Raw genomic sequence first — 24,548 nt, 5'->3', positions numbered from 1 at the left:
CTATGAACGGACTGGATTAAAAGCAGGATGTTTTATTCAACTACCTTTTATTTACAACAGTTTATCTAGGAGGAGGCCAAAATGTTTTACAGATTAAGGTGAGATGAATTTTGCCCCAGGTAGGTACAACTCTCATTCAAAAATCAATAGAAATTGCCCAGGCTAATTCACCCTATTACAAACTAAGGCCTGCTCTTGCAAAAACTAGCACAGTATTTTACACTAACATTACAAAAATAGCTTTTAGGAGGGAAAGTGAAGTGTAACTTTTCCCCAGCTGAAAACATGTCAGTCTTTAGATTAGATTGTAATTACCTGTACCACAACTTGCCGAGAAGCCCAAGGTCTCTTGCTGGGCATCTTTATACGATGAGAAAATAGGGGACACAATCCCATTAACTAGCATGCAGGCCTTGGGGTCATCATACAAGAAGGCTGAGACCATTAAATCCAAACTGGACTGAGAGTCTAAAATGAAGTCCTTACTAAGAACAGTTGAATGTCTATCCCTGAGCTAAGGGAAAGAGCAAAGCCAACATATATCTCCTGCATAATGAATAACGATGAAGCCCCTGGGCTCATAAGTGTCTTCTGTTTACTTTGGCCAAAGCGTTTTCCATCAGCCTCACTGGGATTGGCTCTAAAATTTCAATGTGTCCATTTGCGTAGTGGTGATAGAAGCAAACCCTCCGTTGGATTATTAAACCCTCTTTAGTAAATTGTACTGATATACTGTCCTCTCACCTACCAAGGCATGGCATCATTTTAAAATACAACAGAACAAGACTAAAATTAAATAGACAAACTTAACAGACAGAGAAGCATTATTAGAAAAGAAATACGGAGGTGTCCAACACAGGAGTGAACTGAGAAAAATCCAATCACAGGAAAAAGCTAGAAAAACTACTCTGGTTTGCTGTAAAATAAGAGAATAGTGCAGGTTTTCACTGAACTGCATTATTGTTCAATTTCTTCTCTAATAGGATCCAGTTATTTAAATGTATTTATATCCCCTCTATGAATTGTCAACCTTACTTCCAGGTCCATAGAATTTTTCATTTGAGTACTCTTGATGCTCCATGACTAAAACAAGTTTCACCCAAGTCCACTCAGGCCTTGCAAAAAAGAGTTTTTTTGTAATTTAATTTGAAAGTGTTTCAAGTCAAGTGTTTCAAGTTATGGCACATTTCAGTGAAAAGAGGCCACAAATTCTTTTATAATGAGATAAGGCACTGAGACTAGTCAAATTCAAAGGTGTGATGATGCATTAATGCTGATAAGAGGTGCATCACAGCACCCTCATAGCCCAAGACCACTAGTTTAAGGGCTATTTATTACTATGTGTTTGTATGGCAACCTAGGTCCCAACCCTTGATTGGAACTTCTGGTGCTTTTTTAATACAAATTATACAACAATGCATTTGTGTGCTGCAACAATACATAAAGGCAAGACATACATAACATTTCATTCACACACAGTACAACTGGGTGGTTTACAGAATAAAGAATGTGGCCTGCATGAGGAGTTTACAAGCTAGTATTACGCACACAATGCAGTGTTGTCTTCCTCAGACTACCGACAGCTCAGGTCTCTGCAGCTAATTAAAATTTTGTCAAACAGCAGCAATGCCAAATTAACAAGGATCTCATCAGTTTCACTGGTGCGCTTTAGAAACCACACCACAATTTATGTTTTCCCAATGTGACCCCTAGGAAGACCTTGGAAATAGAGGCTAGGTAGGGAGTAGAAAAGGAGAGACCTATTTGCTCATTTCCACTCCCACACTGCAGGAGACTGAAGGGTAGAATAGCAGAAACTCGGCCAGTAGGATCTGTGTGTGGGAGATGATTTCTTCCAGCAATTTCAGAGGTGTAAAGCTTCATATTTATAAAAAAAAGATAAAATATGTACTAGCTGGATGCTCATACTGAAGACTGACTCTGCCTGGGGACTTTAAGGACACCATCCTGGTAGAAATCCCAGCATCCTACCTCTCCCTAGCAGCTGTGCGTCTCATGAAGGCACAAGCCCTGGACTCCGCTAGTGCAGCTACTCCCACCCTTGCATTTCCTACCTCTAGCTAGTAGATTTAGTCCTCCTGCTAATAATTACTGGGTACATTTTCCCAAGACTTATAAATAAACAAGTAGCAGCAAATTTTAAATGGCCGAAATTTCCAAGGATAACACATAAATTGCACCTGCAAGATCTGCACGCCCAATGGGCAACAATGCACATGCTCAGTAGGTGTAGCAGCCTCCTTCCCTCATCTCTGGGGAACAGTCACTAGCAGGATCTTGTTGGGAAAAGTATGGAAGCTTCCAGACCCATGTCTCACTCCCCAAAGCAGCCAGCGCCAGCTACAACAGAAGGCACCACATGGGTTAAGTCGGGGTCTTCCAACTCTTTATGGATGGAAAGGAACCTGCCTGAGGCATGTGGCTAAGCAGCCTCCCTACCCCTGTGAACAGCAGGAGCCAGAGCAGCTGTCAGAGTTGTCACAGCCTCCAGAAATCTTCACTTGACTCTGAAAACTTGGGCTCTGGATAGGTTTTTCCTCATTCACTGTATTGTTACTGGCGTTGGGTCCTATCTACTGCTAATTCTCACCTGCCCCAGCTCATTCCCCAAGTCCAACCTCCCTCCTTTCCTCCTCAGTTCAATCTCATTTCCATACAGTTCTCCTCTTCCTCTGCCATTTCCTCTGTTACTCTCACAATCCCATCCTATCTCCCACCTCAATTCCAATGAGTAATCCTTCCCATCAAAACAAAGACACTAAAATTTAGCTATCACCACCCTGATCAGTTTGCATATATGCTATCATCTTTTCCTCCACCGTTTATCTTTTTAGCTTTTAAGAGTATAAGTGCTTCTGAGCAAGGACCATGTCCCATGTTCTTGGAAGTTAAAGCTAGACAGATTCAGATTAGAAATACTGAGCATATTCTTAACAGTGATGGTAATTAACCACTGGAACAACTTACCATGGGTTTCAGTGGATTCTCCATCACACAAAATCTAAATGAAGATTGGATTTTTTTTCTAGACAATAGGCTCTAATTTAACGACAGCTGTTGGACTTGAACCAGGATTTTAACTGAGAGACGTGTTATGCAGGAGGTGAGACTAAATGATCACAACGGTGCCTTCTGGTCTTAAGAAGCTTCAAATCTATGACTTTCAGTGTTTGGACAGTGCCTAGCAAGTTATGGGCATTACCATAATATAAAAATACAATTCTCTGTTTTGCCTACAAAATTGTGAGTTGTGTGTTTGCAATGACTGCCAATATTGCACAAAACTTAATGCTCCATCCATGGAAAAGTCTGAATTTTCCAGGATAGGGCAATGCACATGGACATCATAATTTCCAGAGCTGCTTTGACTTCACTATTGGACTGAAACCGTTGCTGAGCTCCACAGAGAAATTTGGGGACCAGGGTGAGAATTTTTTGGACCTTGACACATGGCAAAGTCTGTTGCCAAAGTTGCAGAACCAGAAAAGAAAGCAGTTGCACAGCAACAGCACAATTAAATTTCATGTTTTAAACAAGAAAAGGCCTCATTACATGGTAAGTGCTCTGGGGCAGGGACTGTCATCTTTGTTATCTGAGTTGACAGCACCTAGCACAATAGGTCCCTTGCTCTTGACTGAAGTTCCTAGGCACTACTATACAATAAATAAGCAGCCAACAACTACTGGATAAAGCTTCCTCCCAAATACATAAAACTGGGGTATTAGTTTAGCTATGGAAGGCTTTTCTCCCCCTCCCCCTGCTGATCTTGATTTTCAAAGAAGTACTTTTTAAGCTAGACAATTAAATAGAATTTCCAAGATGATTCTTAGCAGGGCACCAGCAACTGGAGTTAAACACTAACTAAGCTTCAAGTAAAAATTGAAAAAAAGGAGTGGTCTCTTCATTAAACACAACACTTTCATTGCAAGGAAATACATTTAGGATGAGTCACATGGTCTGGAGGTCACAGATGCTAAATGGTCTTACCCAAATGACTGTCCCCTCCTAATTAGAAGATTGAAAAAAAAACAACAACCCTCCCCCAGTCCCATTGTACTCTTATATTTTATCTCTGACCACAGAAAGAGACAGTTCCAGGCAATGGCATTTGTCCACATGAAACAAAAGGAACTGAGATCAAGGAGCTCCAGAAAAAATGGAGAGGTGACACAGCAGCAGAGGTCTCAGTTTCCTCCCAGCCAGAAATACTGAACCCCAAAGTATTAGAAGCTGTAAATGAAGTGACTGAAAGTGATGATGGACCACAGTAAAGACAAGTAATAATAAAAACCCCTAGCAACAAAGAACTGAGAGAGAAAAATGTTGATTAAAATGTGATTCAACTCTGAGAATAGTGCATTTAGTCCACAAAGGCATTCTCTGTATGTCGTCAGGGTCAGAACCCATTACTTTAATAAATAAATAATATTTTACTGCTTTTTACCCATTACCACTGCAGAATCAGCACAGCTAAGAAAGAGAGTAAGATAGAGTCTATTTCCTTCTTATCTGATTGAAACTTAGTAAACAATTCCATTACACCTGTATAGCAGTGAGGTGGGTTGCCCTGGTATTGCTGAGGGGATAATTTGGCGTACAGAATCTTTTTTCTCATGCACCATCACTAAACAAAATCTGGTTTCACTCTCATCCTGGAATCCAAATTTGTGCAGAGCTGGCAGTTAGAAAACAAAAAAGAATTTTTTTAGTTGTGTATCGAAGTCACTGAGAGACAATGAATCAAACTCCACAATGCCTTTTACAGTTACTTTTCAGAGAAGATCTATTTATAGGAACTATTACTTTAGATTTGATCAGATTAATAAAACTGTCTGTCTGAACTATACTTACGGCTGAGTGAAGTCACGAGTAATGAAGTCTGAACTCTTGAAGAGGAGGAAGATGTCACTGAGGGTTTTACATTTCAGAGAACTATTCATTGCTATCCAATAGGCATCCTAAACAAGAAGGAATTATATCATTTGAAATGCACCTTTACGTGACTTATCAATAGCTGACCTACAACTACAGTAACTCCTCACTTAAAGTCGTCCCAGTTAACATTGTTTCGATGTTACGTTGCTGATCAATTAGGGAACATGCTCATTTAAAAGTTGTGCAATGCTCCCTTCTAATGTCGTTTGGCAGCCACCTGCTTTGTCCACTGCTTGCAGGAAGATCAGCCCGTTGCAGCTAGCTGGTGGGGGCTTGGAACCAGGGTGGACCAGCAACTCCCCTATCAGCTCCCCGCTCCCCTAAGTTCCCTGTGCAGCAGCCACCCAGCAGGCTATCAATTGCCTGCAGTTCAGCTGTCCCTCCCACCACTGCCAGGTGCTGCTCCTGCCCTCTCCCTTGGAGCTGCTCCCCGAGACTCCGGCTTGTTGTGCGGGGGGGAAGGGAGGAAGAGGGGGGCTAATGTCAGGGTATCCCCCTTCCCCCGCTCACCTCATCTTCTATAAAGTAGGGGGGGGACAGGACAAGGCTCAGGACCGAGGGAGCTTGCTGGCAGTAGCTGCGGTTTCAGCAAGCTGATCTAATTAACAAGGCAGTGTACTTAAGAGTAGGGTCAGCGTACTTAAAAGGGAAATGAGAATCTCTCTCGCTCACACACACACACACACACGATGTGTGTCTGTCTGCAATGTTGTCTCCCCTCCCTCCATTCCTGCTGCCCTGCAGAGTGAGAGAGTTAACCCTTGAGGACTCAGAGGGCCCAACTGCTAGTTCATCATTTAGCAGTAAGGCATTCCCTGGGAAATATCCCCCCCTCTGACTTCTCCACCTCAACCAAGCTTCACAATCATCATCACTGTGTACCAGTATTAAATTGTTTGTTTACAAGTGTGTGTGTGTGTGTGTGTGTGTGTGTGTGGTGAAAAAAATTTCCCTGGAACCTAACCCCCTCATTTACATTAATTGTTATGGGGAAATTGGATTTGCTTAACATTGTTTCGCTTAAAGTTGCATTTTTCTGGAACATAACTACAATGTTAAGTGAGGAGTTATTTCACCTATAACACGGTAAGATTTTTTGGCTCCCAAGGACAGCATTATATTGGGGTAGAGGTGTATGAGTTGACAAGCAGGACTACAAAGATGGACAACTGATTTTGGCAGGAATTTCTCTTCTAATCATAAACACATGACTCAATGAAGCTATTGTTCTGTGCATGGACACCTACTGAAATCAGTGCAAATCAGAATAGGAACAAGTCTTTTCTTCAGTATTTCCAAGCAATTTCCTGGGTCCTTTGGGCAGAAACTCCCTTTAGGAATCTGACAGGAGAACTTTCGGATATGCTAACATTAAGAGTCACATTTTTAGACATGTTTTAAACTAAAAAGAACAGAATGAAGAACGTATTTTATATCCTGATAACACAGCAAGTTTAAACAGGCAGCTAGGTTTTTTTCTTCTTATTTTTTTGTGGGAGGTGGGAGATGTAATGGAGAGGAGGGGAGAAGATTATTATTATTTTTTTTTTAAAAGACTGATTTTTCTCTAAGCCAAAAATACTGAAGTATGTGAATTATGGAGAAACCACAATAATCAAAGCAGGGGCTGTTGCCTATCAGTAAAAACCTTTTTAGATGACTACATTTAAAATAATCTTTACACTATTCACCGGGATTTTAATCTCATAACACTGTGTTTTGACAAAGAAAAGCAATTCAATTAGCTACATATCTCAGAATTGTCTTGGCAAAGTGGAGCTAAAGTTCCTGCTAAGCTGTATATCTTCTAGACCTTGACTCTAGACATTTTTATTTTCTCTACAAACCACTAATAAGTGCCTATCAAATGAAGAGAACAGCTGAATGTTTGGAAAGGACGTGCATACTGTACCTCTTCCCATATAAATTCCAGCTCACGAAACAGTACTAGGGTGATGCAATGCTGTACTACATCAGGGTGTGCAACTCGACTGCACCAAATTGTACTGCAGAAGCACTTCACTGAGAACTCTGCTACTGCACCAGTCTCCGTCAGTGCAGTTACTCTCCTCCCACGTCCCAGATACATCAAAGAGTTGATTACAACAAAGTCTGTTAAAACGTTTAGGATTTAATCAGTGTTCTTACCCTTGGAGCACTCCAGTTGAGCTTCGGGAAGATGCTGCCCCCCAGGGAAGCGATAGCTTCTTGAACTTTAAGTGCAAACTCAGGGAATTCTGGTGCCTAAATGGAGAACAGAAGGTAATTCACATTCCATCAGGAAAAAGGTTAGCTTTAGAAATATAATTAAGGATGTAAATTACAGTTGCAATAGATTCATATGCAAATCCAATATTACCATTCAAAAACCATGAGGCAGGCTCCAAAAATCATGAGATTTTAAATGAAGTTTGGTTTTCTGGTGCTTGAACCTTTGCAGTGCATGTTTTCAAGCTTTTCTCTGTAATAATGAGGGCTAGAAACTTGTTTTTTTTAAATGAAAACTGAGATTCCTGGGGCTTTAGGAAAAAAAAATATCGCAAGACTGATGATAAAATCATGAGAACTGGCCACACTGCAAGTCAAACAATTAAGCAACTTTTAAAGAGACAATTACTTGTAGGTTAAGTCAAGATTATAGATGATAATGAAACATTTGACAAGATTAGAATTTTTTTCATGCTGGTTTTAGACATTTCAAACAAATGGTCTTTGGGGGGGGGCTGGAAGGGGGCTTTAGACATTCCCCTGAAAAATTTGCAACCCAAATATTGTAGCATGATGCCAAGGTATGAAAGCTAGAAAGTGAAACAATAAAGAAAACTGACTGGTCTAATTTCAGCGTTGAAACTGATACAAGTGCAAAAGTAAACAAACCAATTAAATAACAAGATATGCATCAGATCTTAACACCTAACAAAACTAAAACTTAATTTATTAGGAATATATATGTGTGTATTTTGTGTGTGTATATTTTATGTATATATATTATATATATAAAATATACACACTTTTTAATGTTTATCACTTAACATGACAAAATCTCTGTAGAGAAGAGCAAATCTTAAAACATCTATATACACTATCCCAGATCCCGCTCTCCCAGCTGTTCTGCATCTGAAGTTAATAGTGCTTCATGCAATGTGGCTCCCCCTGATGGGAAACAGCTTGTAGGGCTGGGGCCTTGAAGATACCCTTTAGTATAATACATGTTAACTTGCACCAAGAGAATAGACTGTGCTGGGAATCTTTGGCTTTGAAAAAGAATGTGATGCTTGTTTAAAAATAAGTGATTTACTGTATAGTAGAACACCAAAAATAGAAAAAAAAATCCTTCACGATGCTACAAGCACTACTAGTATGGGGGGCTGGCACAGAGGAAGGACTAAATCTCTGCCCTTCAAAAGAGTATCAAAGACTTGTGGACATTTGCCAAAGATTTTTCATCCTGAAGAATAAATAAATGATGTCACAGTAAGCAGTGTTTAGAAAATGCTATTTCCATCAGTGTTTATATAAAATGCATCTCAAAAATAACACCTAGGTTAAAGCTAAGCTAAGATCTTTCTCCTCCCCTCACGCCCCACACTGCAAATAAAATCTTACATCCACAAGGATATTTTATCCTTTTTTAGCTTCTCCCAACACGATTTCCCACCAAACCACTTAAAAAAAATTCCCCACTTAAGTGGAATGATTTAAGTTGTACTTGGCTTCATATGTTCTGAGTTTTTACTTACCGCACTTTTTAGTTTTCAAGAGGAATCATACTTGAAGTTCCTCCCCCGCAACCCTGCCCCAAAAAACCTGAACAAGCAATTTTTTGCACCATCGAGTTACTTTTCAAGGTCCCCTCCGGAGACTTTCACCGAGGGATAGCTGGGAACATTGATGCTCTGTCACTTTGTGGGCATGCAGTCTGATCAGCATGATGGGGCTGGGAGGTGATGGGACATGCTCAGTGTAGATGGCATCTTCTGAGCTTTAAGCAGCCAAAATCTCAACTGAGCATGTGCGAACTGCGATTTTCAGACTCAGAATGCCAAATTCAGGCAGCAAAGGCCGTACTCTGGAACTAGGGCAAAACTGGTCATATTTCATGTCCCTGCTCCAATGCACAGTAATGTTAGGAATTCGCAATAAAAATAATTGTACACATTTTGTTTAACATAAGCAAAACACACTAGTTTCTAACCTTGTTGTGAAAAATTATTGAGCCATTCCATTGTACTATGCACCATACCAAAACAATACAAAAGAAGTCCTTGCCCCAGAGAGCTCACAACCTAGGACAAAATTAGATGATCCAGAATCTTTAAAAGAAATTAGGAACTGATGGACTGAAACCAGCTTCAAAGAATCAACTTTGCAAAAACTACAACTCATGCTGTGAACTAGTCAGACACCAAAAGAAGTCTTTTAAACCTATTTTTCCTGTGTTTTCTCAATGTAAGAGCACTTGCGCTGCTTTTATAACCATTAGTAAAGCAACACTGCTTTGGTCATATAGTCACAGAATTTAAGGCCAGACGAGACCACTGGATCATCTAGTCTGACCTGATGTATATCACAATCCACCACCACAACCCACACACTAAACCCATCAACTGAAATTAGACCAAAGTACACCTCTACCATGATATAACGTGACCCGATATAACACGAATTTGGATATAACGCAGTAAAGCAGTGCTGGGGGGCGGGGAGCTGCACACTCCGGCGGATCAAAGCAAGTTCGATATAACGCAGTAAGATTTTTTGGCTCCTGAGGACAGCATTATATCGGGGTAGAGGTGTATTACAGCCCTCAGGGAACTAAACTATTATGTGCCATAGGCAGAGAAAAGGGATGACTCAGGCCCCTGAAATGGCAGGGAATTAAGTGGGAGTGGGATATATCCAGATGATTCTGGCAAGTGACCTACATTTTCACTCCATGCATCTGAAGACATGCTGCTGAGAAAGGCAAAAACATGCCAAGTAGAATGGCAGGCCAGTGTTGGGGAAGCTTGTGTTGGCAATGTGCCTGTGCTGTATAGTGCCTGACCTGTGGACAGAGGACTGAATTCTATCGGGCTGTCAATCTGGCCCCTTTTACCAGCATTCAATTTAATCTTTACTGTATTAAGTACATGTGCGATGTCTGTCCAGAGCCTTTCCATTTTAATACATTCCCTGCCCACCCCATCCCTGCACAAATGGATTTCTTTGTGAGGTTTATGCAGCTGGCTTTTCTATGTAGTTAAATTCTCTGTCACACATTTCTTAAGTGTTCCTAGTGGCCATGACAGTCACTGCTGCAGGGCACAAAGTAAGGTTCAGAATGTAGATTATGAGCCAAGTAAAGAAGTTATTTTCACTGAATCTGAAAAAGATAGTTTACTTTGTACGTGTGATGGATTTTCTTAGTAGTTTTTCTTTTAAAATACTTTGACATTTCAGAAGGCACTTCTTTGTGTTCTACACATACACTTTGTTTAAAAAACAAACACATTATTTCAACACTGTAATTACTAGGGCTATCATGCGATTTAAAAAGTTAATGAGCGATTAAAAAAACTTAATGATGATCACAGCACCTTGGAGGGGCTTGCTGCTGGTAACTAATAAGGCATTGAGAGAGACAGCCAGGCTGGAGAGAGTGAAAGGGGCACAGGAGTCTCACAGTCCCAGGCTACACCCTGGGGTGATCCCATCAGAGTTTGTCTTAGTGATTGGCTGAACAAGAAGTAGCACTGAGTGGACTTGTAGGCTCTGAAGTTTTACATTATTTTGTTTTTGAGTGCAGTTATGTAACAAACAAAAAATCTACATTTGTAAGTTGCACTTTCATGACAAAGAGATTGCACTACAGTACTTGTATGAGGTGAATTGCAAAATATTATTTCTTTTATCAGAGGGGTAGCCATGTTAGTCTGTATCCACAAAAACAACAAGGAGTCCGGTGGCACCTTAAAGACTAACAGATTTATTTGGGCATAAGCTTTCATAGGTAAAAAACCCCACTTCTTCAGATGCATGGAGTGAAAATTACAGATACAAACATAAATATACTGGCACATGAAGAGAATAGCTACCGGCTATTTGGACTCTCTCCCTTCAGACCCTACGCTATGGGCACTCCTTGCTATCTTTGAGACACCACCGACTTCCTGTGGAAACTACAATGCATTGATGATCTTCCTGAAAACACCATCCTGGCCATCATGGATGTAGAAGCTCTTCACACCAATATTCCATACGAGGATGGACTACAAGCTCTCAGGAACTGTATCCCTGATGAGGCCACTGCACACCTGGCGCTGAGCTCTGTGACTTTATCCTCACCCACAACCATTTCAGATTTGGGGACAACTTATACCTTCAAGTCAGCGGCACTGCTATGAGTACCCGCATGGCCCCACAGTATGCCAACATTTTTATGGTTGACCTGGAACAATACTTCCTCAGCTCTCGTTCCCTAGTGCCCCTCCTCTACTTGCACTACCCTGATGACATCTTCATCATACGGACCCACGGGAAGGTGGCCCTTGAAGAATTTCACCTGGATTTCAACAATTTCCACCCCACCATGAACCTCAGCCTGGACCAGTCCACACAAGAGATCCACTTCCTGGACACTACAGTGAAAATAAGTGATGGTCACAAACACCACCCTATACCGGAACCCTACTGACTGCTATACTTACCTACATGCCTCCAGCTTCCATCCAAGACACATCACACAGTCCATTGTCTACAGCCAAGTCCTAAGATACAACCACATTTGCTCCAATCCCTCAGACAGAGACAGACACCTACAAGATCTTTATCAAGCATTTTTAAAACTACAATACCCACCTGGAGAAGTGAGGAAACAGATTGACAGAGCAAGACCCAAATGTCACCTACTACAGACAGGCCCAACAAGGAAAACAACAAAACACCACTGGCCATCACAAATAGCCCCCAGTTAAAACCTCTCCAGCACATCATCAACGATCTACCACCTATCCTGGAAAATGATCCCTCACTCTCACAGACCTTGGGAGGCAGGCCAGTCCTCGCTTACAGACAGCCCCCCAACCTGAAGCAAATACTCACCAGCAACTACATACCACAGAATCACTAACCCAGGAACCAATCTCTGTAACAAACCCCGTTGCCTACTCTGTCCCCATATCTACTCTAGCAACACCATTAGAGGACCCAACCACATCAGCCACACCATCAGGGGCTCATTCACCTGCATATCTACTAATGTGATATATGCCATCATGTGCCAGCAATGCCCCTCTGCCATGTACATTGGCCAAACCAGACAGTCTCTACGTAAAAGAATAAATGGACACAAATCAGACATCAGGAATAGTAACATACAAAAGCCAGTAGGAGAACACTTCAATCTCCCTGACATTCAATAACAGATTTTAAAATAGCCACTCTTCAACACCAACAAAACTTCAAAAACAGACTTCAAAGAGAAACGGCAGAACTAAAATTTATTTGCAAATTTTACACCATTAATTTGGGATTGAATAGGGACTGGGAGTGGCTGGCTCACTACAAAAGCAATTTTCCCTCTCTTGGTATTGACACCTCCTCATCAATTATTGGGAGTGGATCACATCCACCCTGACTGAATTGGCCTTGTCAACACTGGTTCTCCACTTGTAAGCTAACTTCCTTCTTTTCATGTGCCAGTATATTTATGCTTGTATCTGTAATTTTTACTCCATGCACCTGAAGAAGTGGGGTTTTTTACCCATGAAAGCTTATGCCCAAATAAATCTGTTAGTCTTTAAGATGCCACCAGACTCCTTGTTATTATTTCTTTTGTTTATCATTTTTACAGTGCAAATATTTGTAATAAAAATATACACTTTGATTTCAATTACAACACAGAATACAATATATATGAAAATGTAGAACAATATCCAAAATATTTAATAAATTTCAGTTGGTATTCTATGTTTAACAGTGCGATTAAAACTGTGATTAGTCGTGATTAATTTTCTTAAGCTCGATTAATTTTTTTGAGTTAATCATGCGAGTTACCTGCGATTAATCGACAGCCCTAGTAATTACATCAGAAAGACATATTTTAAAAGGGCATAAGAGCATATAAAAATCAGTGATTTGTTCAAGACAAATAAATCTCCTAAAACATAATGAAGGGCAGAGATGAAAAACAAAAGTATACACATCAGAGTTAAAATCCTGGCCCCACTGAGTTCAATGGAGAATTGCCATTGACTTCAACTGGGCCAGGATTTTACTCACTATGTTGTAAGATCATGTAACTCAGATCTTAATAAATGTATAAAAATTAATCACTTTTACTTTAAGTAGCATAAAGAATCATAGTTATACAATCAAAACATCTTAATACTGAAACAGAAAAAGCAACATACAAACCATTAACCCTCCTTCCTCATATTTCCAGCCTAGGAAAGCTTGCCATTTCTCAAACATTGGAACACATATACCTCTTGACCTTTATATAATATAAGCTTTTCTACAAATATTAATCCTCTAACTTACTCTGATAAAGCCTCTTGTAACTGTAACCCAAATAGAACAACTAAGGTGATGAACTCCAATCCATAGCCTGGACATGATGCTTAGCTGGTCTAAACTGGCATAGTTTCACTGCAGTCAGTGGAGTTACACCAATTTACACCCCTTTGTTGGATACAGCATTTTTTGAATGTACTTTCTTTGACTGTAATTATGAGATCTGATTCAACAGCCAGACATTATTTGCACAGCACTGTAAACAAAACATGACACTTTACAAAGGTAAAATGCAACGAACAACACACAGAATCCCTGGTCTGAACAATTTACAATCTAAGGCACCAATCTGAAAAAGACATAGGTGTGTAAGTAGCTCCACTGAAATCAACAGACACTACTCACAAGTGTAAAGTTAAACACGTGTACGTCTCTATAGACTCAAAATGCAAAGCTGTAAACTCTAAGTGAACATATAAGCTATTTAGAGCAGGGACCAGGACACATACAGTGCTTAATACAATTACTCTTGTGGGGAATTCTGCGCCACTGCATGCACACATATTTCATGTGCCATGCATATTTTTAATCATTACGATTATTATTATTTTACAGAAAATAGCTTCTGCTGAAAAGTTGCTGCCCACCAGAGGGCGCTATGGCACTAGAATACAGCAGCCGCTCCTGGCAAGCCCCAGCTATGATCGGGAAGAGAAAGAGCCTGCGTTCTTCACCGTGCCTGTTGGACCAGGTCAGGAGACAGGAGATATGGGAAGTCAGACAGCGTGGGGCTGCTGGGGGGGGTCAGACAGGGACTCATAAGGGCTAGAGGGAGAGGACAGACTGGGGCAGGGGCTGAATGGGCGTGGAGGCGCAGGGCCACAGGTGGAGGGGGTGCAGAGCTACAGAGGGAAGGCTCAGTGGGGGCACAGAGACATGGGGACAGGGGGTGCAGGTACACATGCATATGAGGGGAGAGGACTGGCTGAGGGGGGTGCCTGGGACACATGGGCAGAGGGGGAGGGGTTGCAGAGCTACAGGGGGAACGGGGCTGGCTGAGTGGGGGCACAGAGACACATGGGGACAGGGGTGCACAGACACAGGGGAAGAGGGTGCACAGACACATGGGGATGGGGGAGAGGGTGTCTGAGTGGGGGTGGAGGGACACACAGGAGTGCAGGGTCACATGGGGACAGGAGCAGATGTGCCTGACTGAATGGGAGGGGCTAGGGGTCAGCCGGGGTCTGCCTGAGGGATGCTCCCTAATAATCCCTCCCCATCACCATGCCCAGAAAAACCTGTTCCATACTTTTCCCACCCATACCCAACAAACCTTCAAGGTCATACCCAGGCTCCTTCTCAGCAATTACTTCCCTCTCCCTCAGCTCCTCCGATACCCCTGACTCCCCCAAGCCTTTGCAGTGCTTCTGAGAGGTGTGGAAAATACGGTTCTGTACTGTAGTTTAAATGAATTATTACTCAAAGTTCTGTATTAATATCCCTAGTACAGAATCTATTTGTCAAAAAACATTTCCTGAATCTTTTTTGTTGTCTATATTGTTAGAGACATACTTTCTGACAGGTATTTAGAAATAAGTTACCAAAATAATTGAAACTGGTGTCAAAACACAACATAATCACAAATAAAATATGCAGAATTTTAAAATATTGTGTGCAGAATTTTTAATTTTTTGGTGCAGAATCCCCCAGGAGTAAACAATGGAGCCACAAAACTGATCAAAACACTTTGGTTCTACCACATTAATAAGATGGATGGGCATGGCACAGATGGTCAGCAAAAAGGGATGCAAGTACATTAATATTTGTGGAATAAATGGACTTTTCAGAAGTGATTTGGAAGAGAAGAGAGAGGGGGCTGCACAGTAGTCAGGATCCTGTTTTAAGAGCAGGGAGGGGGCTGCACAAAAAGGATGCAAAGACAGGAGAAGATAAAAATGACAATTTGAGCAGATAGTAGGAAAGGGACATAGCAATGGCAAAGGTGTAGGAGAGTGGAGTTCCGGAGAGCTCTGAAAGCAGAAAGCTACAGGGCCTTCATCTCTTCTGCCTAAGGTTTGATTATGTAATTGGGGAGACATGTTGGAAGTGGCAAGAATGAAAGATGGCTATATTTAGTGCTGAACTTCAGTTCATTTCCTACAGCCTGGTGAGAGTCAAATCCTTAAACACTGGCCCATTTTTATTTTTGATTATCCACAAAGGAAGCAATAACAACTTGATTTTCATATTCAATTTAAATAAGTTTCCGGTCACTGGTGTGTTTTGGACAAAAAGTGAGATTCCACCAGGTTCTATAATGAGAAACATCCACCCTGCTACAAATCTGGAATGGCCTGATACATGTTAATTGTAACAATGGGTAAATTTAACCTTCTGAAAATGAGCTTAATTCTCAGATTACAGAAAGAATAATGTGGACAAAATCCCATGTTTTTAGGTACATAAAGCATCCTTACCGTAAGTGTTGTGGTATTCTCATCATCCGACCACTAAATGAAAGAGGAATAGAACTATTTTTAATGGTTTCTTGGATGTCCTAGCAAATATTATTTATGCAATACCATAAATCTACATAACATTGTACAATAGGTAAAACATGCCAAACAAATCCAGTTTCTGTCCTGGAGATCTTGTATCATAAAGACGAGAGTGGGTACAGCACCTAACATATAGAGAGGTGCGGTTTTTGTAGACAGAACACTTCACATAAGTGAAGATAGCAAATAAGAGCTTGTCTACACAGTGAGTCAACATACAGTAAGCCAGAGTGTGAATTTACATCGCACCAGTATGCTGCACGCTAACCTGATGTGTAGACCCTGCTACAGTGCAGTGAAAGTCCCAGAGCATGCTGGGTTTCTGAGCCACCCCCTGGAACTTTCACTGCGGTGTAACAGAATCCACACAACGAGTTAGTGTGCAGCAGACTGTCATGCTGTAGAGTCATACCCCGGCTTGCCACACACTAACTCACCGTGTAGACAAGACCTAATAAAAACAATGGCCTAAATGAAAAAGGGAGAGGCAGAACGGTTCAGGTATTATGGGACTATGAAAAGCCATGGACAGCACAAAACCTTGGGTTCAGCATCAGTATCACCGCCCTTAACTGTAGAAATAAGTCTTGAAGTCATCTTTGCAAATTACAACCAGAACATGACAGAGAAGCAAGCCAACGAGATGTGCAGTGTAAATCTTGGCACAGCTCTGTCCCTGCCTAAATCTTGTCCCAATTCCCACCACTTCTCAGTTCTGTAGCCTGATTTGGGGAGGGTTAGTAGGGACAGTGGAATTTATCCACTTAATTTAGTTTTATTTAATAATTAATTTTCTAATTAATTAATAATATTAATAATAATTAATAGATATTAATAATATGGGTATGGCTCGCCAATATGTGTGATCAGAAGATAAAGTTCGTCTTGAATCAGGCTTCACAGAATTATACAAGGAGATTGGGGGTATATGACAGGAAATTACACTGAGACAAAATTAGTCAATCAAGACCTTTTATTTAAAATCAATAAAACAAGAAGTAAATGTAAAATGTTAAAAGCAGTTTGAGATTACAAAGTTACAAATATCACAGTTCTAAATGCACTCTGCAGCAGTAGGGTGTTATTCACACCTTTGATAGATAGAGGAAGTTATAAAGAAACTGGTTATGAGTTAAACCCTTTTTAGTCTAGATGTTTAAAGTAAAGCAGAAATAAGAATTATTTCATACTTACAGCTGTGAAAAGAATTAATACTACGACTTAGTATTGACAGCTTTCATAGGAGAGAGAGGCATCGATGTGGGTTGAGGCGATAAGGAAATAGATAGGTGTATCGCCTGCCTAATGGAGGATTGTCACCCTTTTTATAGGGAGAAATCCTTCCTCCTATGCCCAAATTTGTCTTTCCCCCATGGAAAGGTGAGGGTACCTGTTTTCATAGGCTGACCTTTTATGTGCGTATCGATGACAGATATGTACGCATCTGCGGTGTATATGTGTGAGATTTGTGGGCAGAAATTCCCCCCTTTTCACCCTATCTAGGTGAAAGGTTAGCAGACATTCAAAAGGTCCCTAGACATTTTGCGTAGGTTTGCATCCTATTATTACTTTTCTGAGTAAGGGTCTTAAAGGTTGCTTTCAGTGTCACGGAGGAAATTGGCCAGGGTGTCTGGCCTGGATGTTTCTAGGTATCTTGCATTTCAGCTATTGCAAATAATTCTATTAATCTATAAAGCCTACACACTTATCAAAAAGACATTTTATACAGACCAACAGATTAATCCTCAGGGCTACAGTTCTAGACCAATGGTTAGCTAACTTCGCTTCAATTCTTTTTCTCTTCAAGAGCTTACATTGTTTTTCTCAGGATGCCTCCTTTGCCTGGAATGTCCTCCCGGATCCTGTTTGGTACACAGCCTCTCTTTGTTCCTTCAAATGCCCCCTATAAAACCCACTTCTTTCCACTTGTTTCTTTCTGAGCCTAACAAAACCAATTAATAAAGAAACTAATAATATATATGCCTTGTGAGAAACAAATATCATAGCAATATTTTATGCAAACTTTCCTCGCTCCCTGAAGTCAGGATGTATCTAACCCAGGGATCAGCAACCTTTGGCATGCGGCCCATGAGGGAAATCCGCTGGCGGGCCGGGACGGTTTGTTTACCTGCAGTGTCCGCAGGTTCGGCCAATCGAAGCTCCAACCGCAGCCAGTGGGTGCTGCGATTGGGCAAACCTGCGGACGCTGCAGGTTAACAAACCCTCCCAGCCCACCAGCGGATTTCCCTCACGGCCGTGTGCCAAAGGTTGCCGATCCCTGATCTAACCTAGGTTTTAAGTTCCTCACAGTAGGGACCATGTTTTTATTATTCTGTAAAGTGCTATGCCTCCCTATAGATCTCTACAGATGTGGTAAGTATTAATACATTTACTTTGTAAGAGACTTCACACAAGTTTTATTACATTTTGTACCAACCTGTATTTCCTCTGCCTGATCATCATCACTGTCTTCCTGAGAACATGTTGGGGGATCATCCCTGAAACAAAAGTTAGAGAGAAGGAAAAAAAAAGCTCTTAGAAATCTTGACTATCGAGAGTTTGATTTTGACAGAACACTTTGGACTTCCACCATAACTGCCAGCTAAAGATCTCAAAGTGCTTTTATAAGTGGATGAATTAAGTCTCACAATACACTGTGATGCAGTTACAGTGAGTCAGCGGAAAGCCAAGAATAGAAGACAGATCTCCCAAGTTCAGTGCCCTAGTTACAAGATCATTCTGCTTTTTCGTCAGCATATCACTTTCACTTCTGAAACCATTGAAACTCATTGAATATTTTGTGACTCGTTTTATTCAGATTTTTATACCACACCCACCAACATGGTAAGTGCCTCCCAGCAATGCATTAAATGAGGTAACTAGAAAATCACAGGATTGATGCTGCTCCTCTCTCCCCGGGGAAAACTGGGAGCTTTTAACTTTGCTTGTGTGTTTTTGTAGGCAAGGTCAAAGAGGCAGGCCTTGCATATGGAGGAGAAGTTGAGGTTTTTAATGGTTCTTAGATATTATTGGAATTGATTCCACAGTCTCAGCCACAGCTTGAGAAAGTTCTGTCCCCTTACAAACAAGCTGGACTCTTGGTGCTTTGTTATGCCTGGTGAGTGGAGTGGTTGACCATAATCTTCATCTTAGAGCTTTAGGTGATTTCTTAGGTTCCTTGGCCCATATCACTGAGCACCTCAAGGGAAAGGACTGAGTCCATGCCTATGACTCCATATTCTGTGGGAAGTCGGTGTAGCAAGCAGGACAGGTTTGATGTTTGCCATGCTGCTAATGAGACAGCGTTACTGGAGAACAAATACTGCAAGCAGCTAAGGCCTGGTCTATACCTAATACTTGGGTCTCTCACACTACGTTGACTCAGGTGTGTGATTTTTCACCCTCAGAGAGATGTAGTTAAGACAATTTAAGCCCTGGTACAGACACCATTATGTCAACAGAAGAATTCTTCTGTCGACCTAGTCACCACCTCTCAAGGGGGTGGATTTACTACAGCGATAGAAAAACCCTTCCATTGCTGTAGCAAGTATCTACATTGTAGCTGTGCCACTGTAGCACCTGTAGTGCAGACAGAGTTTCTGCTGTTCATCAAAAGTCAATGACAAAGATCCTGTGGAGCAAACTACAATTCAGCTCTGCAGATCTAAGAGTCAGATGCTGATTCATCCAGGTTTAAAAGCAAGACTAATCGTGATTGAGAGAAGACGATGCCTAAGACATGTGTGTTTGTTTCTAGCTAAGAAAATTCACCTTCCAGAAAGACTGTACTTTATACAGGATTGTATGTTTAAAGACACTTAAAAATCAAATTATGCAGCAGTATATGACAACCCCTCCACTGAACACAGTAGATGCTGCTCATGTCCAGCAACTGCATAATCAGACCTTGAGTCTTAGATTTTCAGAAACTTGGCCATAAATTGAATAATAGCTGCTAAGTTGATTTACATAGTAATGCAGGATCAGAGGGAAGATGCAGGCCCTTCCTAGCCATAAAAGTCTGATGACAACTCTAATTTCCTATATACATCCTTTAGAAAATATTTCAAATTTGAAAAAAAAACAAAAAACAAAAAACACCCCACCATAATATGGTTTCATCTTTTTAAAATATTTTAATTCACACCCCCTCACTGTGACTTTACTCCTGGGGACATTCTGCGCACATTTTAAAATTCTGCAAAATTCTACATATTTTATTTGTCAAAATAACACAATATCATCACACCAGTTACAATTATTTTGGCAATTTATTTCAAAATACCTGTCAGCAAGTATGTCTGTATCAATACAGACAACAAGAAAGATTGAGGAAACATTTTTTGACCAAGATTCCTTACTAGGCTTATTAATACAGAACTCTTGAGTAATAATTCATTTAAACTACAATCACAGGGGCCAGCTTCCTCATTTCCCGGGGGGTGATCAATCCCCGCTCTGCCCCAGGCCATGCCCCCACTCCACCCCTTCCCCCAAGGCTCCACCCCCGAACATGCCCTGCCCTCGCTCCACCCCCTCTCCCCAGCGCCCCCCACACACCACTGAACAAATGATCTGCGGAGGGCAGGAGGCACTGGGAGGGAGGGAGAGGAGCTGATCAACATGGACACTGGCGGGCGGGAGGCACTGGTGGGGAGAAGGAGGAAGAGCTGGTTGGCGGGGCCCCTATGGGTGCTGAGCACCCACTATTTTTTTCTGCGGGTGCTCCAACCCCAGAGCACTCACGGAGTCAGCACCTATGACGACAATACAGAAACGTATTTCTCACACCCCTAAGAAGCAGTGCAAAGGCTTGTGGGAGTCAGGAGTAATGGAAGAGCTGAAGGAGAAGGGAAGGAGCCTGGGAGTGAACCTGTGGGGTTGTTGGGTATGGGTGAAAGAAATAACGAACAGTATTTTTTTTGGTGGAGGAGGGGGATTGTTAGGGAGCCTCCTCCATGCAGAATTTGACTGACCCCTAGCCACTCCCACTCAATCAGGCACATCTGCCCGTTCCCCATGTGTCCTGTACCCCCACTCAGCCACCCCCTGTCCTGTCCTCGTGTGGCCCTGCACTCCCCTGCTCTCAGTTCCCATGTGGCCCTACACCCCCATTCCCATTCAGCCCCTGCCCCAGTTTGTCCCCCACCACTAGCCCTGCTGAACCCCAGTCTATGTGATCCCCCAGCAGCTCTTGTGTCCCCACATATCCCATGCCTTCTAACCTGGCTCTGCAGGCTGGGCACTGTGAGCAATGCAGCCAGCTGCTGTTTGCTACTGCTGGTGAGCTAGCTGCTCTCTGTTCTGGTGCCTCAGCAGCCCCTGGTGGGCATAACTGCAGTGCCTCTCTGGTGGAATGTATTTTTCGCAGAGGGAAAAAAAATATGCGGGGGACATGAATTCTGCATACGTGCAATGGTGCAGAATTCCCCCAGTAGGATGACTTTCTAGAAATGCACCACCACTTTCTGATCTACATCTCTTAATCGTTAGATCTGCAACAAAGGCAAAGTACTAACTAGGAAATTATAGAACAAGGACTGACTTCTGAATTTGGGTATTACCAAGCTTTATGCATAAAATAAATCACTTTACAAAGAAGCAGCAGGGAGAGACTAACAGGAAATCGAGAAGCAAATGTATGCCTCTGCCCATTGTTTCTCTAATATATCTGCTCCATCCTACTCCACCATCAAGTAATCACCATCATGGCATTGACACAGGAGATTTAGTCTGCTCCATATGCACTATTAGTTCTGCTTAAAGTCAACCTTAATCATAAGACAGTCTAAGTAGCCTTATTCTTTTGCTGACTCCCATCTCATACTAAGGGCATGGCTACTCTTGCAGATGTAGAGCGCTGTGAGTTAAACCAGCCCTCGGAGAGCGCAGTAGGGAAAGCAGTGCAGTCTGTCGACACTGACAGCTTCAAGTACACTGGCATGGCCACATTTGCAGCGGCATTGGGAGCAGTGCATTATGGGCAGCTATCCCAGCATGCAAGTGACTGCAACATGCTTTTCAATTTTGAATGGGATGGGGTGAGGTGAAGTGTGACAGGGAGTGCGTTGTGTGTATGTGGGGGGAGAGAGAGTGGGTTTCTGGGGTGCAGAGAGTGTGTCAGCATGCTGTCTTGTAAGTTCAGACCCCCCTCTCCTCCCCCACCTCTCTCTCACTCACTCAAAGCAAACAGTAAAGGTTTGCTTTTTCTCTGTGCTGATAAGCAGCTGGCTTCTCTGAAACGGAGCTTTGAAAGGGCATTTTCGCATTCCTGCAGCCAATTTCACAACAATGACAAGAGTGGCCACTTGACTTAAGGGGATTATGGGATGTTTCCGGAGGCTGATCACAGCGCAGTAACCAGGGCCGGCTCTAACTTTTTTGCCGCACCAAGCAAAAAAAAAAGAGCGCCGCGCCGCCCAAGCCCCCCACCCCCTCCGAGCGCCACGCCGCCGAAACAAAAACAAAACAAACAAAACCCTCCAGTGCTTGATCAGCTGGTGCCTGGAGCCGGCCCTGGCAGTAACACAACACTTCATTCACACTGGTGCTGCGGCACAGCAAACGTTATTCCACTCGCCGACATGGAGTATCAGCAGCACTGTAGCCACAGAGTCAGAGCGCTCTACGTGCCTTGCCAATATGGATGGGGAGTGAGCTAGGGCGCCCTACACCGGGGCTGCTATTTTGTGCTGCTATTTTGTGCTGTAACTAGCAAGTGTAGCCAAGGCCTAAATCTCCTTACAACTCCTCCTAGGCCTACCAGATCTCCTACTTAATCTGGGGGCCAGAGAGGGAACAAATTCATGGCCTGATGTCCCCTCTGCCATGTGCTTCTCGCCATTTTGAGGAACTATGGCTAGCTGTATATTTAATGGATTCTCCAGCCTCTTCCTCCTTCCAGATACAGCCATGCTATCTGATTTCATTACCTTGAATACAACATGATTGGGTTAACCTAAAGGCTTAGCTGGAAGAGCAATGACCTGCTGTGTGGAAAACTCATTCTGGTGCCTAAGGAGAGGCAACATTCCCAACTTCTGCAGGGGAGGGTATAGCACCCTTTGTTAATCCCTATCAGGATGAAAATTAATTTAAAGCAACTGAAATCACTGATTTTAATCATGATTTAAATTAGCAACCAGAAAACATTTACTGAAATAAGTGATTTTAATTGTGTTTTATAGTTGTATTTTTATGTTATTTTCCTAAAGAAAGGTTGATTCTCATTAGTTGGTAACCATTAAAATGTGTCATTTGCAACTTGCCTTTATACAAATGTGTTACTTCTTTGTGCCAAACAAGAGGATTCAATATCTATGCACATTTATTTATGAATAAAGGTAAGTTAAGATATATAGTTGCTTATTCTTAATTTTTACATTTTTATATTAGAAAATGATAAATTATACATTTCTTATTTACTAAATGATTGATTTTTCACTTGTGATTTGAGTCAAGCTTATTTTGGACGGACATTCAAATTTAATTCAGATTGCACAAAAGAGCATTTCATTTTTGTGCTGGACATCCAAGAAAAAAATAATCAAAAGATGTTTTTCATTTAAAATCAACTGATTTATTAAAAAAATGAATTAGGATCTGTAATTGGTGAATTTTACTGTATCTGGTCACCATGGCCTTCAAGATTTTAGAACTAGATGATGTCATCCTCTCAATCCTAGTTTTTATTTATAGATCAGAAGAGGACACAAGCTTCCCTGCTTCTTCCAACTCCCAATTGGTTTCTTAATTTTCAATCAACTAGTCATTTAACTAAATTAGCTGAATAAACTAAAATGAACAAAATTTTCTCTCTAAACTTGCAAAAGAGGCTATTGTTGTCAAAAGTTGGTTTAGGACTTCAAACTCTAGTTCCAGGTGCCTAACCAGTAACTTCCACTGGTTCAGTTGTCTGACTTTCTTTAAAACTTGACAACAAACAAGTACTATTTATTATATAATCTGTTAAGATCATTTAAATTAAGTTTAGGCCTGCATATAGGTTGTCATTTTCAAATTTAATTTTAAAAGGGTTTATTAAAAAAATAAACCTGTATTTAATTTAAATAAAGAATCTAATTTAAATTAAAAACAGGGTTGGGTTTGTTTGTTTGTTTTTTAAATAATTGATTATCATCCACCCTATATTATCAAATATATGCAGATGAACTAAGTATAGGGAGACAGAATTTAATATTTGAAAAATAATTATTTTTACCTTCCTGAAACTACCAGAGTTCCATCATCCAGCAAATAATCCTTCACATTCTGTGGCAGTGGAAGTATAGCACTGAACAAACAAAAGGCAGAAAATTTATTAGAATAATTAAGGCTAAAGAAACTAAAAAATCCCAATAACATTCCATGTCCCTTTAATTCTGTGGAAGAAACACACAGACATGAACACATTTGTGTTCTATCCCAATCTTATGCTCTTCCCCCCCCCTCCCAATCACAACAACATACAAACACACTTTTTCCTTAGATGGGGCGGGGGAAAGAGGAGAATAAAAGTGCATGAAGGGTTTATTTAAA

General features: G+C 41.4%; 1 protein-coding gene across 1 annotated transcript in view; it reads right to left on the bottom strand.

Moving 5' to 3' along the window:
• Positions 1-24,548, bottom strand: part of CDC123 (cell division cycle 123) — a 74,004-nt gene that overhangs the window by 48,494 nt on the left and 962 nt on the right. Inside the window, exons 2-6 of the mRNA XM_045029083.1 lie at positions 24,232-24,303; positions 18,448-18,508; positions 15,930-15,962; positions 7,105-7,200; positions 4,873-4,979 (exon numbers count right to left, since the gene is read on the bottom strand). Of these exons, the coding sequence (XP_044885018.1) occupies positions 4,873-4,979; positions 7,105-7,200; positions 15,930-15,962; positions 18,448-18,508; positions 24,232-24,303 (369 nt within the window). The remainder of the gene's footprint in view (positions 1-4,872; positions 4,980-7,104; positions 7,201-15,929; positions 15,963-18,447; positions 18,509-24,231; positions 24,304-24,548) is intronic.

Source organism: Mauremys mutica, chromosome 1 (genome assembly GCF_020497125.1).
Source record: "Mauremys mutica isolate MM-2020 ecotype Southern chromosome 1, ASM2049712v1, whole genome shotgun sequence".
NCBI classification, from domain to species: domain Eukaryota; kingdom Metazoa; phylum Chordata; order Testudines; family Geoemydidae; genus Mauremys; species Mauremys mutica.
This window is presented reverse-complemented; position numbering and strand designations above follow the sequence as displayed.